At 45.9% G+C, this 14,741-nt stretch overlaps 1 protein-coding gene across 2 annotated transcripts in view; it reads right to left on the minus strand.

The window, feature by feature from the left end:
* The window catches only part of PPP2CA (protein phosphatase 2 catalytic subunit alpha), a 197,814-nt gene that overhangs the window by 111,420 nt on the left and 71,653 nt on the right, over positions 1-14,741 (minus strand). For both annotated transcript variants that reach the window (XM_069652553.1, XM_069652554.1), the window contains exon 3: positions 13,096-13,269. In XM_069652553.1, coding sequence (XP_069508654.1) covers positions 13,096-13,269 — 174 coding nt within the window. The remainder of the gene's footprint in view (positions 1-13,095; positions 13,270-14,741) is intronic.

Genomic DNA, 14,741 nt, shown 5'->3' on the forward strand with positions numbered 1-14,741 from the left:
CTGCCCTCTGTAAGAAAGATCTTGGCTTTGATGGTATCCCAGCAAAACCTAAGATGATCAGGTCCTGAGAAACCGCTGTGGACGATTTCCGCCAGTTTACCGACAGCCCAAGTCGGAACAGTAGCTCGAGAAGGGTTTGGAGGTTGTGCGCTGCAGTTTGCGGACAGTGATTTTTGTCAAGACTTGTGGTGCTGAACTGAGACCAAAGTGGAGGACGATATACTGGAAAGGTTAAGTTCCTACTGAGAAACAGGAATTTGCAGTATTGAGGCCATATCAGAATATGCATGCAAGTGTCCTGGAGATCTCCCTCCCTCCCTCAGCCCCCAGATACCATTGAGGATTTTGTCTTCTTTAGACAGGACCTGTGAAGTGGAGGAGAAAGGAGGCTTTGACTGCAGAGTAGCCGCTGCCACTACTGCGGAGGAAGGAAGTGGACAGGAAACTAAAAAGGTATTTCCTCTGATGACTGGAGTTTATAGCGTGCGTCAAATTTCTCGTTAATGCGATGCCCAATATGGGGTTTTAACCAAATTCTGCAGGCTTCTGCAAGCAGGTCTTTTGTAAAACTAGACACGAGCGCTCTTGTGACTTTAAGGTCAAGCCCCCACAAGAGCTCCCTCCTGCAATGCTGGGTGATCTGGGGTTGCAATTTCCAACACCACCATTAAATCCAGCACCCTGTCATGAAGCGCTCTGATAGAATGAGGCGGGTCTTCATTACCTTCGTCCAACTGCCACTCGTCTTTTTCGCGGGAACTGTAGGTTGATCCTTAAGGCGTGGCGTTTCAGGCACTTTTCGCTCAGGTAGCTGCACAACAGGAGTTTGGTGCACAGGAGAAAGTGGAGACAATGGAGGCACTGGCGGAAGAGGTTGTTCTGGAGCCTGCTGAGGCAGTGGAGGAGCAGGCTAAGGTATGAGAGGCTTAGGGTAGATATCTTTGAAGAGGTCCCTAAAAATAAGTCTTCATTGGGTCAGAGTGCATGAGGTCCTGGAATTTGCTGAAGAACATGTCCTCCGGGGATGGCCTAAACTGAGGAGTGGGGGAAAAGCCGATCCAAAGGACCATGTCCCTACGACTCCATAAACAGTCCGCCCGGGCTGGATCGACATAATGCAGAGGGACGGACGAGGGAGGAAGCGCAACTGTGTGCGGAAGAGGAAATAGAGCGCCAGTCGAAAAGGATTTCCAGGCTAGGCAATGAAAAAAGCAGCTCGGCTCCTCCCCCCCCCCCCATAGTAGGTCCCCCCATGACACGTTGATTTGGAGGGAACCCATGCTGCTTTGGCCTCAATTATGGCAGTTATATACTCTTTAGAGATAGCCTGGAAGGCTACTTTTAAGGTGTTGCTGGGGTTGGTTTTCCAAGATTAAAGCGCTATCCTTTTTTTAGAACGTAGCTCAAAAAACTCCTGAGTGAACCAGGCATTAGAGTGCTTGGGTCTCTTGGCTTTCTTTAGGGTTAGAGGAGCAATGCATCTACAGGTTGGGTGATGACCAGTTTGAATGTGCTTGCGAGAATTTCAGGGTCCTTGGAAAAAACTGGCACGAGGGCAGGCACCGTGAGGTAGGGAGTGACATTCTCCTTGGTGAGCAGGAGAGAGCTTCTTGAGAGTGCTGCAGGGAGAGGGATCGTTGGCTTAGGGGGTCCTTTAGAAGTATTAAGGTCGAATTTTATGTCAGACCAAGGAATGGGGGAATATCTGATCAGCAGAGCAATTGTGGTGGGACACTCAGTCCAACGTGAAACCTTTAATGTGGGTGGGTTTAGAGATGGCTTGGGTAAAGCCTAGAGTGGATAGGGTTTTATTCAAGGCAGTAGCGTGGGCATCACTGAGGCCTAGATTAAGGCCTTCCAGGAGCATGACTCGGGAAGTTTTTTTCAAGTTGTCAGAGAGCAAGTTAATTAGGACTTTGTGGAAGTCGGTGACTGTGCCAGGAGATGTTACAGTTGGGAGATTTAATAATTTTGAGCAGAAGGTAATTGCAATTATTACCAAGTTCCCCTTCAATCCTCTTAATAGAGAGGGACTCCATAGCAATGACAGCTACCCTCCACACCCCTCTGTGAGGAGCAGTCTTGCTGGTAGATGGTATAGCTGCTATGGATGGCAAGGGCAAGGGCGGGGCCAGAGGTTTCGTTTAGCCAGGTCTCGCTCAGTACCAGTAGGTCAATGTTACCCCTAATGATAAAGGTCGTACACATCTAATGTGTGTGCTGGTAAAGAGCGGGCATTGACCAAGGTACATTTCGGTTCAGGAAGCAGGTAAAGGACACAGTGGATGTGGGAGCAAAGATGGCCATCAAAGGGTCATTTGTAGTGGTTATGAGGGGGAAAGGGGGGGGGGGCGTTGGCTAACAAGCAGGTGAAGCAATAACAGTGGCATTACAGAGCAAATGCTGTATATGCAGGACGGCCTCTGGCACAACAGTGTTATCACAAGGTACCTGTTTAACATGGGAGGCAGGCAGTGGCACAACAACTGCAGAGGCATCACATGGTACCTGTGGAGTATGGGAGGCAGGCAGTGGCCCAACAACAGTAGTGGTATCACAGGGTAGCTGTGGAGCATGGGGGGCAGGCAGTGGTGCAACAACAACAGTGGTATCAAAAGAAGGTAAGTGTGGTACATAGAATGCAGGTGGTGGCATATCCGAGGACAATTATAGTATGGGGAACAATGGGCAGGAACAGGATCATACCTCTCAACCTTTTGAGACTGCTTGGAGGGTGAGAGCCTGGGTTGGACACCGGAGGCGGCTCCCAGGGTTAGAGGAAGTGACATCACAGGAAGGGACATCACAGGAAGGTGTGCGAAGAAAATACCACTATTAACTTACTACACTGCTGCAAAACTAGGCTCTTTTGCATGCAACCAGTGTACCAAGTAAATGCAGTTAAAAAACAATGCACATGTTCTTTCTGTACAGTTTATTTTTTTCCCCCAGAAGCAAACCTGCCTGCAAAATAAATGTAGAACTTCCACAAGAAACCAACTGTGCTCAGATGTTTAAACTCGAAATAGTGGAACAGAGGCAGTACATCAATCTGGAGACTAAAGCCTCAATTTGAACAATTATTCATTGGTCAGTTTGCAATTCAAATACCTTAGTTCTTATGCTTCAGGTTGTATGCTCGTGTAGCCTTTTTGGCTAGCTCTATCAAATCATCATTTGGCTTCAATCTGTGGCAAGGTTGTGAGGCTTCGTTGGTGTGTAATTTTACTCGTATAATTGACGATAGTGTTCTGGACGATCTAAGCTGCTTCTAAATTCTGTTTTGTTCTTTCTCATCATGGAGAACACCCTTTCTTCCTGAGCATTTGAATGAGGCAAAATTAGGAGTGCCAGTTTACAAAGATGAGGGAAGAGTTTTAATTTAGTAAACCTTGCCCAGATTGTGTCCATCCTTTCAGGTGGCTCATCAATGTCTTTATTTGATGAATCCCAGGGAATTTCGGCATCAGCCAAAAGTTGATACTCCACAAACTCATTGTGAAGGAGATATCTGTCAGAATTCTTAAAAAGGTGGTTGTACCCATCTAAAAAGTATTCAACAGACTCAAAGGAAACCATTTCCCTCCTTGTCGCATCAACAAACCTTGCATGCTTTAGCAGGGCCTCATTAAATGGCAGTTTTTGCAAAGCATAGGTGCTGCTGCTTCATAGAACTTCCAACATGCTGCAAAAAAAAAAAAAAAACAGTTTGTCTTTGCGTGATATCACCACCTTCGAACAGTTTTGACAGGGAAGATCGTGTTAATGCCCCAACGAAAAAGCGGTCATCACTTTGCTGGGTTTTTGGGTCCTGATATGCAACGCCTGCTGGGGAATCGGCTGCTTTAATTACAGAAATCAAAACAAAACGGGAAATAATCTTGTTGACAAAAGAACACAGTGTGATAAAGTAGATGAACCGTAGGCTCTTCTCGCTGTAGAAATGTATTGGTCTGCTCAAAAATTGGTAGTACTTGTGAAAAGAAAAGCAGGAATATTTCAGTCATTGGATCACTGAATCGATCTTTCAAACGCTGAAACTTCCCATTTGCAAGATCCTTTGACATAAATAGCTTTTTAGCGTTGGATACTGCTGGTAAATTCGTGACACTGCTTTACCTAAAGTGAGCCACCTTGTGCCAACATGCTTCACCAAGTCTCTGTATGTAATGTCCATAAAATCACAAAACTCATATTCCCCTTTACGCTGAGCACAGCTCATTGGAACACCTAGCCTTGTAATCAGTCAAAAGTGTTGTGTATATAAGGGACCACCAAATAGAGGTCCCACCTAAAGCACAATCCGGTCCCCAGTTCTTCCCAGAGCCCATCCCACTACTCAACCCAGTCTATCGCACTGCCTAGGGCTTAGCTCAGTCCCGCCTGGATCCCAACACACTCAAAGGCCAGTCATACATGAGCATATAACAGAAAAAGCTGGCTAATGTTACAATTGATACAAATGGCAATAAACATACCATGACTATTGGCTTTGACCACTAATATTCCTTTGTGAGCTTTAAAAACACCTGCTAGTTAGGAAGCCATTTCTATTTTTGGATGTGAAGTGTGCTATTAAATGTGCACATCACGTAAACTGGTGATTCATAGAATCATTCATAAACAGTATGCTGACCTGCCTCTGATGCCACTCACCAGGCTATGTTGTTCTGTTTAGAAGCTGAAGCAGCTCTGCTTCAGCTCTGCTGCACACTCCCTCTGCGTTCTCACTGGCCTCAGCCCTGCTTCCTCCACTGGTTGGGGACTAGCATCTGGTCTGTACAGTGCTATTCGTGCCCCTCAAAAAATTGATATTCTTGTTAATGTATGGCACTTAAACACATATTCCTATTTTTTTTATTTTATTTTATATTTTCTTGTATATAATCAAAATACATTATTTTTACAAGGCGGACATCTTCCTAGAAAGTCTGGAAAGCCGATCTTATTTAAGAAAGTTCCGGTCTACTGTTAAAAGACACCATGTGTCACGTACGTGAAGAAATTCCATAACACGCCCCATGGCACACTGAAGCAGTTAGGGCGAGGAAATAGGCAGGGTTAAGCCGTGCCCAAGGGCGTGGATTGCTCAACATATTTCTAAGATGACGATGACGTATATAATCTAAAGCTAATTATGAAAGGCATTTTTACAAATAATGTATTAGTGAAGCACATGAAAGGCAAAGGGGAACCTTAATAAATATCTATATCAACTAAACTTGTGAAGATGTGGTCTGTGGCTTAAATTGTCAACATCCAAGTTCCAAAATTTAACCAAAGTGTGTGATCCTGGGCAGATCTGCAGCTCTGTAAGTGTTTGAGTGCAGAGCGTATGTTAAAATATCATGCTGTTATTTAAAAAAGGCCAGACTATAGAGTTGCCCCATATACAACAATCGTGCAATTTAGGTATTTTGAACCACAAAGTTATTTGCCAATTGGCTTACTTATGGCAACGTATTCTAAAGTCTACTTCCATGGTGCCTCGATGTAGCAAAAACGGATGCAAAGCCCTTTTCTGTGAAGTCACTTCTGTTGGTGCAATATACAAATTAAGAGGTTTATATGAATTTTGCCCCATAGAGCATGGACAGAGCTCTAATAGATGAGTTCCCTGCATCTGTAATGATTTGAAGTTTTCTTTTTTTGTTGTGTGTCAAAATGCCATGTTGTTCTGTTTTTATAATTGTGGTGGTAGACATGCAGTCCTGACGCTCCTAAGCAGTCTACCCACGACAGAGAAATAATCTATAACACAGGATGAAGGGCAACCGTGAAAGCAACTTGTATGAAGACGCTACATAGAGAGGCAGCTGGCCAGCAGCAGGCAAGACTTTCCAGCACTCCACAAGTGAGGGACATTCTATTAAAGTGACATAACTTTGATATTATTCATAGATGAGTATTTCACTTATCTCTCTCAACCACGAGTAATATGAACCACCCTGCTCAGCATGTGCCCTTTAAGGGTGGACGGGGAATGCTCAGCGCAAATGTTAATTCCGTTTCATGCTCTTTCTCGGCCTCCAAATGGCTGTAAAATGCCTGGGAGGGTGAAAGTAAAACACACCCGGCTTGTACACCTTACTTTTGCACTTGGGGGCTTTGGTATAGGCCCAAATGTTTGCAGAATTAGATTGGTGGTCACCGTGGCCTAGTTCCAAACTGAGCCACGCCCTGGGCCCAACAGGAGATTGGCCAACTCACTGTGCCAAACTCCATGCTGGAAACACCCTGTGCCATTACTTGGTATAACACCTTCTGCCAGCACCAGACTGAGCAACATTTTGCCCAGTAACAGACTGAACAACTCCCTGTCCCAAACAGACTGAACAGCAGCCTGTGCCCAGCACCACAAAGGGCATGGAGGTATGCCCAGAAGTCATGCGAGTCTCTCTCTCTCTCTCCCGCTCTTACCCTCCCGCGCTCTCTCTCCCCCTTCTCCCCTTTCTCCTCATCTCTCGCCCCCTCCCTCTCGACTTCCTCTTTCCTCTCCCCCCTCCCCATCTCCCCCCTCCCCTCCTGCTCCCTTTCCCCCTTCCTGTTCCTCTCCCCTCTCTCCCCTTTCTCCACATCCCTCTCCCCCTCCCTCTACCCCCGCCCCATCTCCCCCTCCCTCACCCCTCTCTCCCCTTCCCTCTCATTGTTCCTAAGTAAGCTACACTACGAAAAATATGGTTATGATTTCACTAAGGTGATATACATTTCATACAAGAATGGATCTCCATACGTATCATTAATATCTGTGTGTATAGATCCATATTGTCAAATTACTGTGAATCCAAGCAGACGTCCAAGGCCACATGATAATATGGTATTATATAGCACTTACCCTTAAGCTCTTTTTTATATAACAAATATGCATACAATATCATTGCAGTGAATTATTTTTGAAACGTGAAAAAAATCCTACATTTTTTGGTCACAGAATGTTGGCAAGTTACATAGTGGGGCTGACAGCACTTTTCTTACCTGGACTCAGGCTGGCTTTGTTTTCCTGAAGTAATGTAATCCTCGCCTCCACGACGGAATTCAAAGGCGGCAGGCAGCAGTGGCTCAGAGTCCTTGGATCCGAGGCTGCAGCAGGCAGGCAGGCACTGCCACTCTGAAACTAGGTCTGTCTCAGGCGAAAAAGCTTGCAGGATGCAGCACGTCGCACGCAATGAGAAACCAAACGATGTTAGTTTCCCGCATACTGGCTCATTAAACATGCCAGAGATGCCTGCGCCCAGAGCCAGCAGCACGCATGCGCAGTGCTACTGAGTCTCGTGAGGTGGGGGAAGGCGGGTGAAACCAAGGAGCTGGCAAGTGGGCGGGTGTGTGGATGCTTTTGGCGGGTGTCACCCGCCAAAAGAGGGTGAGTTGAGAGCTATGCAGGATGGTACCTGCAGTCGTAATGCTGGATGCACCGATGCTGAGTAGAGTGGCGATGCATGCGTCTTGGCTGAGCGGCTTAAGCATAGTCATGGCAGTAGGAAGATTATGGTGCGATGCGTAGTTTATATATTATTGGCATCCAGAGATGGTAGTGTTGTAGTCCGAGGTGTGTGCCCAGAGAAGTCCGATGGCAGTAGTGGCGGAACAAAACAGAGGGGTGTCGGGTTGTGGCTGAGTGGCTGGAGGCAACAGGGCTGTAACCGTGGACAGTGGCATGGTGTAGAGCAGTGCAACAGGAGACAGCGGGGCAGGACGACCCAACGCAGAGGAGCAGGGCGGAGCAGCTTTAAAGAGGTGAGGATTAGTGACGGCACATTACAAGAGGGGGACTGAGGGACGGGTATCATAGCATATCATAGAGGGTGGAGGAGTGCTAAGGTATAGTAGTATGAAGGCAAGGTGCGTGCCTCTGGCACCTGGGCGAGAATTTCTTGCGAACAAATGCAGAGTAAAGGTGCAGGAAGGGGCATGAGGGAGCGGAGGAGCTGGTTTCTAGCGGACAGTGTCACAGGGGTGGGTAGATGAAACTTTGCGTTGATCTCCTCAGTAACTGGTAAAATGACTGGTGCAGTGGGAAGACTGGTGGCGGCAGGACCCTTACCTTGAGTTCGGGGGTGTGTGGGGGCGTGTGGGGGCGTGTAGGGGCGTCAAGCTGCAGAGAGGGAGCTAGGCCTTTCCTCCTGGCCTTCCCTACACAGCTTCGACTGCCGGTGCACTCCCCTCCAATTACTGAGTAGGGGAGGACCGGGCAGGGTGAAGGAGCCAATCTATGCTCACCAGTGATTTTCTTCTTTGTTGCTATGGCAACGCCGGCCATTTTGTGGGCTGGCTGGGCCTCGTGGCCTGCTTTGTACCCGGTGGCCTCCATGGAGCACTCCAATGCTCCTTCCTCGGACGGATTAGCCGATAGACAGCTGATGCCCTCGCAACAGAGCTGCAGAGGGGGAGCCAAGCCTTTCCTAAACGGCTTGCACTACTGCGTGCCAGAATCCAACTCCTTCACCTGATAAATGAACATCAGTCAAGGCTCCGCCCAAAGTGTAGCACCGAGACAGCCACCATCTAGCTGGTGGCTAATGCTCTCCAAATCATAGATAAGGCAGTCTCGTGCATTTTCGTCGTGCCTCAACCTCTCAGCTGCATTCGACACCTACCACTGCATCCTTCTCTACCTCCTTGCTGACAGGGTAGTATTCTCTGACAGTGCGCTGAATTGGCTTACCTCCTACCTCTCAGGCAGACAACAGGCTGTCCAGATTAACTTAGTGTGTTGTAACAGACTCCAGCTCTCCTCCGGAGTCCTGCAAGGCTCCATCCTCTCACCAATCCGGTTGAACCTTCAGATGGAGCCTCTGGGCACGCTCCTAAAAGATCCCAATACAGCCATCCACCAATACGCAGTTGTACATGAGTAAATAGTGCTCAGGACATCATTCGTCTCCACAATTACCTAACCATCATCAAGTCCTGATGTCAACTGCCAATTTCAAACTAAACCCATCCAAGACTGAATGTGTCCTCATCGGTCTGCCCACTAAAAAACAACTTGTCCAAACAATGTCTCAAAGATACGTCCCTAGAAGGATTTGATCGACAACACCAAAAAATCCTTAGGCTTCATAATTGACAGCAATCTGTCCTTCCAAAAACACATAACCAAGTCCCTTTGAGAAAGCAAACCCTTCATCCTGCTGCAGGACTTCCGGACCATAGTGCAGGCCTTTGTGGTCTCGCACATCAATGGGGGGAAATGCTCTCTTGGCAAGGCCACCAGCTGCTGACTTGGCTCCCCATGACTCTGCAGCACGTTTATTACAGGAGCATGGACATTTGACCAAATTACCCCATTCTTACACAAACTACATTGGCTTCCACTCCAAGCCACGATACTGTTCAAGACTGCATGCATGTACAAAGCAGACATGAGTAGCACACCAGCACACTTGGCGGCTAAGCTCCACATATTTGGTGGCACACGCTCCTCACGTAGCAAATCGACCAACTGGCTTGAATCACAACTTGTACGCAAAGAGGACCCGCAAACAATCCTTCTCCTGTCATGCACTCACTGGCACGCGGGAATCTGCAGATCCCATATTTTCTTCGCGTCAATTTGTGTGCTGGAACTGCAGTACTGCTCTTCCAACTCTTCTGCTAGCTCTCCCAATGCAGTTGCTGGCAATGTAACTAGACTACATGCTTCATAGTCGGTTTGAAAATAATGGAAAAGTTGCTGCACATCAAGGCTGGGCACTGAAGGCTTGCCATCTGGCAAGGGTGTAGGAGCCCTGGCTCCTGATGTTTACTAATACAATTATGCAGGTGATTGCATCTCAGAAATGGTGCCCCCCTCCACCCCCTTTCAGTAAACTCCAAGCCAAAAGTATGCCCCTCCCCTTCCACCAGGAGAACTGTGGGACCGATTGACCACATTTTCTGGGCTTTTTCGTCTGTGGTCGCTCGAGATGCTGCAGCTGAGGGAGAAACACCCTTTAGCAGATGACTCAAATGCTTTTTCCTTGGCAGTCTTGCTCTGTCCTGTTGCCTGGCTTTTCTGTCTTGGAACCCCCGAAAACCTGCAAAAGATCACGATCAGGCTTCTGCCCTCGAGGGAGCAGTCTGCTTAGAGATTACTGGTTTAGTAAGCACCAACAGACTTTGCTGTGAGGGTGCTAGCCTTTGAGAGATAGTAGGGGTATGGTGGAACTGATCTACCCCATTAAGGGGGAGACCCATGACCTTATTCGACTTGTCACATGACACCACGCTTGCCTACAGATGTCCGCACCTACGGCAACTCCCATTGAAGAGGTGTCTATGTGATGAGCAGCAACTTCTATAAGGTCCTGGGCAATCACTCTAGTATCTGCTGTACCACTTCTAAATTTTGAGGTGTTCAGAAGAATAAACTTCTCAAAACCCAGATCCCTCCAGAGTCTATGGTCAGCAGCTGCCAGCAAAGCTGTAGCATTAGCCAGACGTAACTGCAGTTGGCATTGACCTGGACTAGCGCTTCGAGGGCTCAGTTCTCTTTAATTAGAATATCCAAGGGAATAGCGTAGGAAGGAGACGTTTGGAGTATAAATGTGGCAGCCGCCACTACCGACTAGGAAGGCGGAGGACAAGAACTCAAGAATCTGGTTTGTCCTGTATCAGTTGGTAACTCAACAATCCTTTTGTTTGTGGCAATAACAGTGTGGCTTTGTCCAGATCTCTCACTTTACGAAGAACGTCTTAGTAGGCCAGTGCCATAACTTAACAAGCTCATTGAAATGGCTCCTGCCTGGACACAGACTTCTGCAGGTGTGGATTCCAGAATGGCAATATCCACAAACCCCATCAAATCCACAAGCCGGTGATGGAATGCTCTTGTTGAAGAAGGAACTGTCTTCTTCCTGTAGAGATTCATCCTGCCGATCTGTGGAATCAGAAAGCTGGTCATTAGAGGTGCATAATGGCTCAAGTAGTGAAAGATGTGGCACAGTCTCGTCTCAGTTGTAGCGATTGTTTGTGGCGGCTCTGGTACCTTTTTCACAGGTGTGGGTGCATCTTGCGGTTTCAGAATTAAGCCCTGAAACAGGTCTTTGAAGTAATCCTTCATGGGTTCTGAGGAACATGAGCAGTTGGAACCTGGCAAGGAATGTGTCCTCGGATGACTGGCTGCTTCGAACAGTAGGTTGAAGAACCACTACCTGAGGAATCTGGTGCCCGAACCATGATCCGATAGAAGAGTGTTGCCAGGTTGGCCTAGCCAGCTGCGGGTTCACATAACATAGGGGAGCCGCTGTTAATGCAAAAGACAAGTTTGTGGGAGCAACAGTGTTGGTACGGGTCATTCCACTCTTTGGATGAATGGATCTCTCCCCAGAGAGGTACTAAGGGAAGACCCATGCCGTGAATGAGAAGACACCCCGTTTACCGCCAACACTGAGGAGTAGTCTGAGGTTGTGGCATCAACAGACTTCAGTATTTAGTAAGACATTGGTGGACTTGACTACCTAACAGCAAGCCAGTTTTCCAAAGGAGGCCTGACTGCAACTGTGTCAGAAGACCATGATCCTCTCGAGATTGAGATTTTGATGTGTTCGCCTTTGATGGAGGAACCTCTGTTGGCGCAGTAACGGGATGAGCGCTCTACGAAGGGAACCTCAGTGCTGTGGATGAGTTTAGCCTTTGTTGAAGGAACCTCAAAGTGAGCTGTGATAAGTCTAGGTGCCCCTCCCCCACCTCGGATAGTATGCACGCACTGTCCCAAATAACCCCATGTGAGGATGCTCTGTCTTGCCAGTATAGACATTGGCCTCCTAAGCAGGGAACCTCTGGGCAAGCCCTGTTATCCAGGTCAGCTCCTACTATGAGATCCTCAGCACAAGCCTGCGTCGCACCTAGATAGGATTATGAACGTTAGCATGTGCCTCACTTAAATGAAACTGAAGGTCTTCACATACGCGCTGCATTCTCCATCACCTCTTTCAGAAAGAACCTCTGAACATACCCATTTCCCCACACATAACCCTGCACCACCTCCAATGCCATCACTTGTCTACCCTAAACTTCCTATCTTTTCCTGAAAACATTTTGTAACTTCTCAACTCACACCTTTTCATACTTTGAAGGCGCTCCGAAAACATTTAGGTAGGGCCAGCGCTTAAGAAAAAAAAATAAAAAACAAAAATTAAAAAAAAGAAAATAAGTTAAAAATGTGTACGTATTCTCGGTCTCATGAAAGAATGAGCCACTAACACCAAACTCCCTACTTTATGGTGTGAGATTAGAGTAGAGTTGGATTCAGATGTCAGTGTTGGGGACAGTGTATTTTTGCTGTCGGCCTTTACTCACGCAACTAACAAACTCCAAGACAAAAACAAAACAAAAAACAGGGGACGAAGTGTGGAGCATTTTGGGTACCTGTGCGCATAAGCTTAGTGATGTGACAGGAACACCCCCTTTTTACATTGGAAATAAAGTTAATACATGCAATTCTAAAACAATTCAAATCTTAGAAATGCCCACTTTGCACTCAAAGGATTCATGTAAATACCATTATCGAGCTATAGCTGTCCCAACACTGGACAGGCCACTTAGTTCTGGACAGATCAAACAGGAGTTCTGTTCAGATTTTCACATGAAATGTAGTCTGAGATGAAGCATTTTCTCCTGTTCAAGTCTTACAGGGCCACGACAGAAAATTTAAAAAAAAAGGCATAAAAGTCAGTTTACGTTGCTCTTATTGGAACATTCCAAATAAATGCCACCCGAGGTACATCCAGAGAAGGGTCAAACAGGAGTTCAAACAATTAACCATCACATGAGGTGTAACATTCCGATACCTTTGACTGTAGCAAAGCTTTTTAGTACTTTGAACTTGCATTCAAAAAGTGTTTAGATTGTGTTGCTCTCAATATATGCTAGAGGATATGACTGACCTAGGCATTGAACACTAACAAATCATATGCCTAATGGATCTTAACTTGCACTTGGATTTGATATTCAAAATAGCCACAGTAGGAACATTTGCCTATTTGCAAAATAGAAAATACCTTGATAAGGCCAGTCGAATAAGTCAATTGAAGGAAATTATAAATATTTACAAGAATCAGGTCTTCCCTGAAGGATACACATTAAAATGACATCAAGTCAAAAAAAGTAACATACCTGGCCATCCACCAAGGCAGTAAGTGGAAGATAATCAAAAAGATCTGTAAAATATTTCCAAACATTTGCATTTCCATATTTCCGTAAGCACTCATCGTAGAAGCCATATACTTGTGTGATTTGTCTGCTTTCATGGTTCCCTCGAAGGATCGTTATGCGTTCACGATAGCGAACCTAAAAATAAGAAAGGTTTTACAATTGACAACTAAATTCTCAAAGCAATCGTCTGGTAGAACTACAGTCTACATAAAAGTCTTGAGATAGCTCCTCCCCTTGAAGACATTTTAGCTACAAGAGAAAGGAGAAGAAACAGTGAAGATTGGTACTGGCAGTGGGAGGGAGGGGGTGGTTGGAAGACAAGTCCAATCCTGTTAAAAATTGAGTTTTACGTAAATAACTCCATTACTAACTAAAATAATGCACTACTCCTTTCTTTTTTTAAATAATATTTTAGTGATTTTGTTAACATTAGTCCAACGAATAACATGCAAGTAAAGCCACATCAGATATCATACACTGTAGAAAATTACAAGGTATGAATAATATTTCTTGACATAAAGCTCAAGATACTTCACATTTGTAGGAGTGACCATGATGGCTTTTTTACTTTTGGTAACAAGGAAGAAGAATATTCCCTTCACCAACCCAACAGGCCACCCTTCACATCTGGCAAAAACTAAATATTGAATTAAAGTATTGTTCATTTCACAACACGACTTCCCCTTTGGATCAAGCCATGTACATTTCAAGGAAAAGAATCACCGTTACACCTTTTTGTTCGGCCAAGGCCCACGTATCTAAATGGATAATGTGATCTTTCATAAATTCATGGGTCACCTTTCACATACAATGCTGCCTGCATGCGTGTGTCTGTATGCGCATTGTGATACTCAAGAAAGTGGAGCCATATCATGTCAATATGGTAGTGTGTTTCCAGCAATGCGTACATCTCGTGCGCTTTGCTCAACCATTCCTTCTTTGTTGGTAGCGTGTTGCATTTCCAGTGAATTCTAAGACGGACTCTAGCCACCAGAAGCAGGTTTCTAGGCATATTTGACAGCACCTTATTTGTCCCCTCTGCAACCGCTTCTACCCCGAATATTACTATTGGGGATAAGTTTGTGAATCCCATCCATGGCTAGCATCCAACACAAAATGTCCTTCATATAGATCTGAACTTAACACCTGGAAACATTTTTGCTAATCTTTGCGGGATTAGGTGCCATTGTGTTAATAACCAACCATTATGCATCTTGTACTGCATGGAGATCGAAGTGGACCAAACTGATTTGTAGATCACTGCCCAGGTATCGCGGCTGTCTTGTAAGCCCAACTCTGCCTCCCATCTTGTTTGTGTACTTGGTGTCGGTAAATGGCCCCTGTTACTCAAGGAGTAGAACTTTGTAATTAACCCTCTGGAGCAATGGCGTTCGTTCAGAGTGCATTCCAAGGGAGTGAGTGGTCGTCGTAGGGACTCTCCCCAATGCGGGTCCAGTAATGCACTCCTCAGTTGTCTTAGTTACTTAACTATATTTCTCCAGCATTGGTATCTTCATAGATTCACATGCTTGAACATTCCCAGTCATCAGACTGGGAATCCTCCAATTTAAATAAAAGTAATATTAAAAAAAAAAAAATCTTCCTTA

This window comes from Ambystoma mexicanum, chromosome 3p (assembly GCF_040938575.1).
Source record: "Ambystoma mexicanum isolate Mex_15411 chromosome 3p, UKY_AmexF1_1, whole genome shotgun sequence".
In the NCBI taxonomy this organism is placed as follows: Eukaryota; Metazoa; Chordata; class Amphibia; order Caudata; family Ambystomatidae; genus Ambystoma; species Ambystoma mexicanum.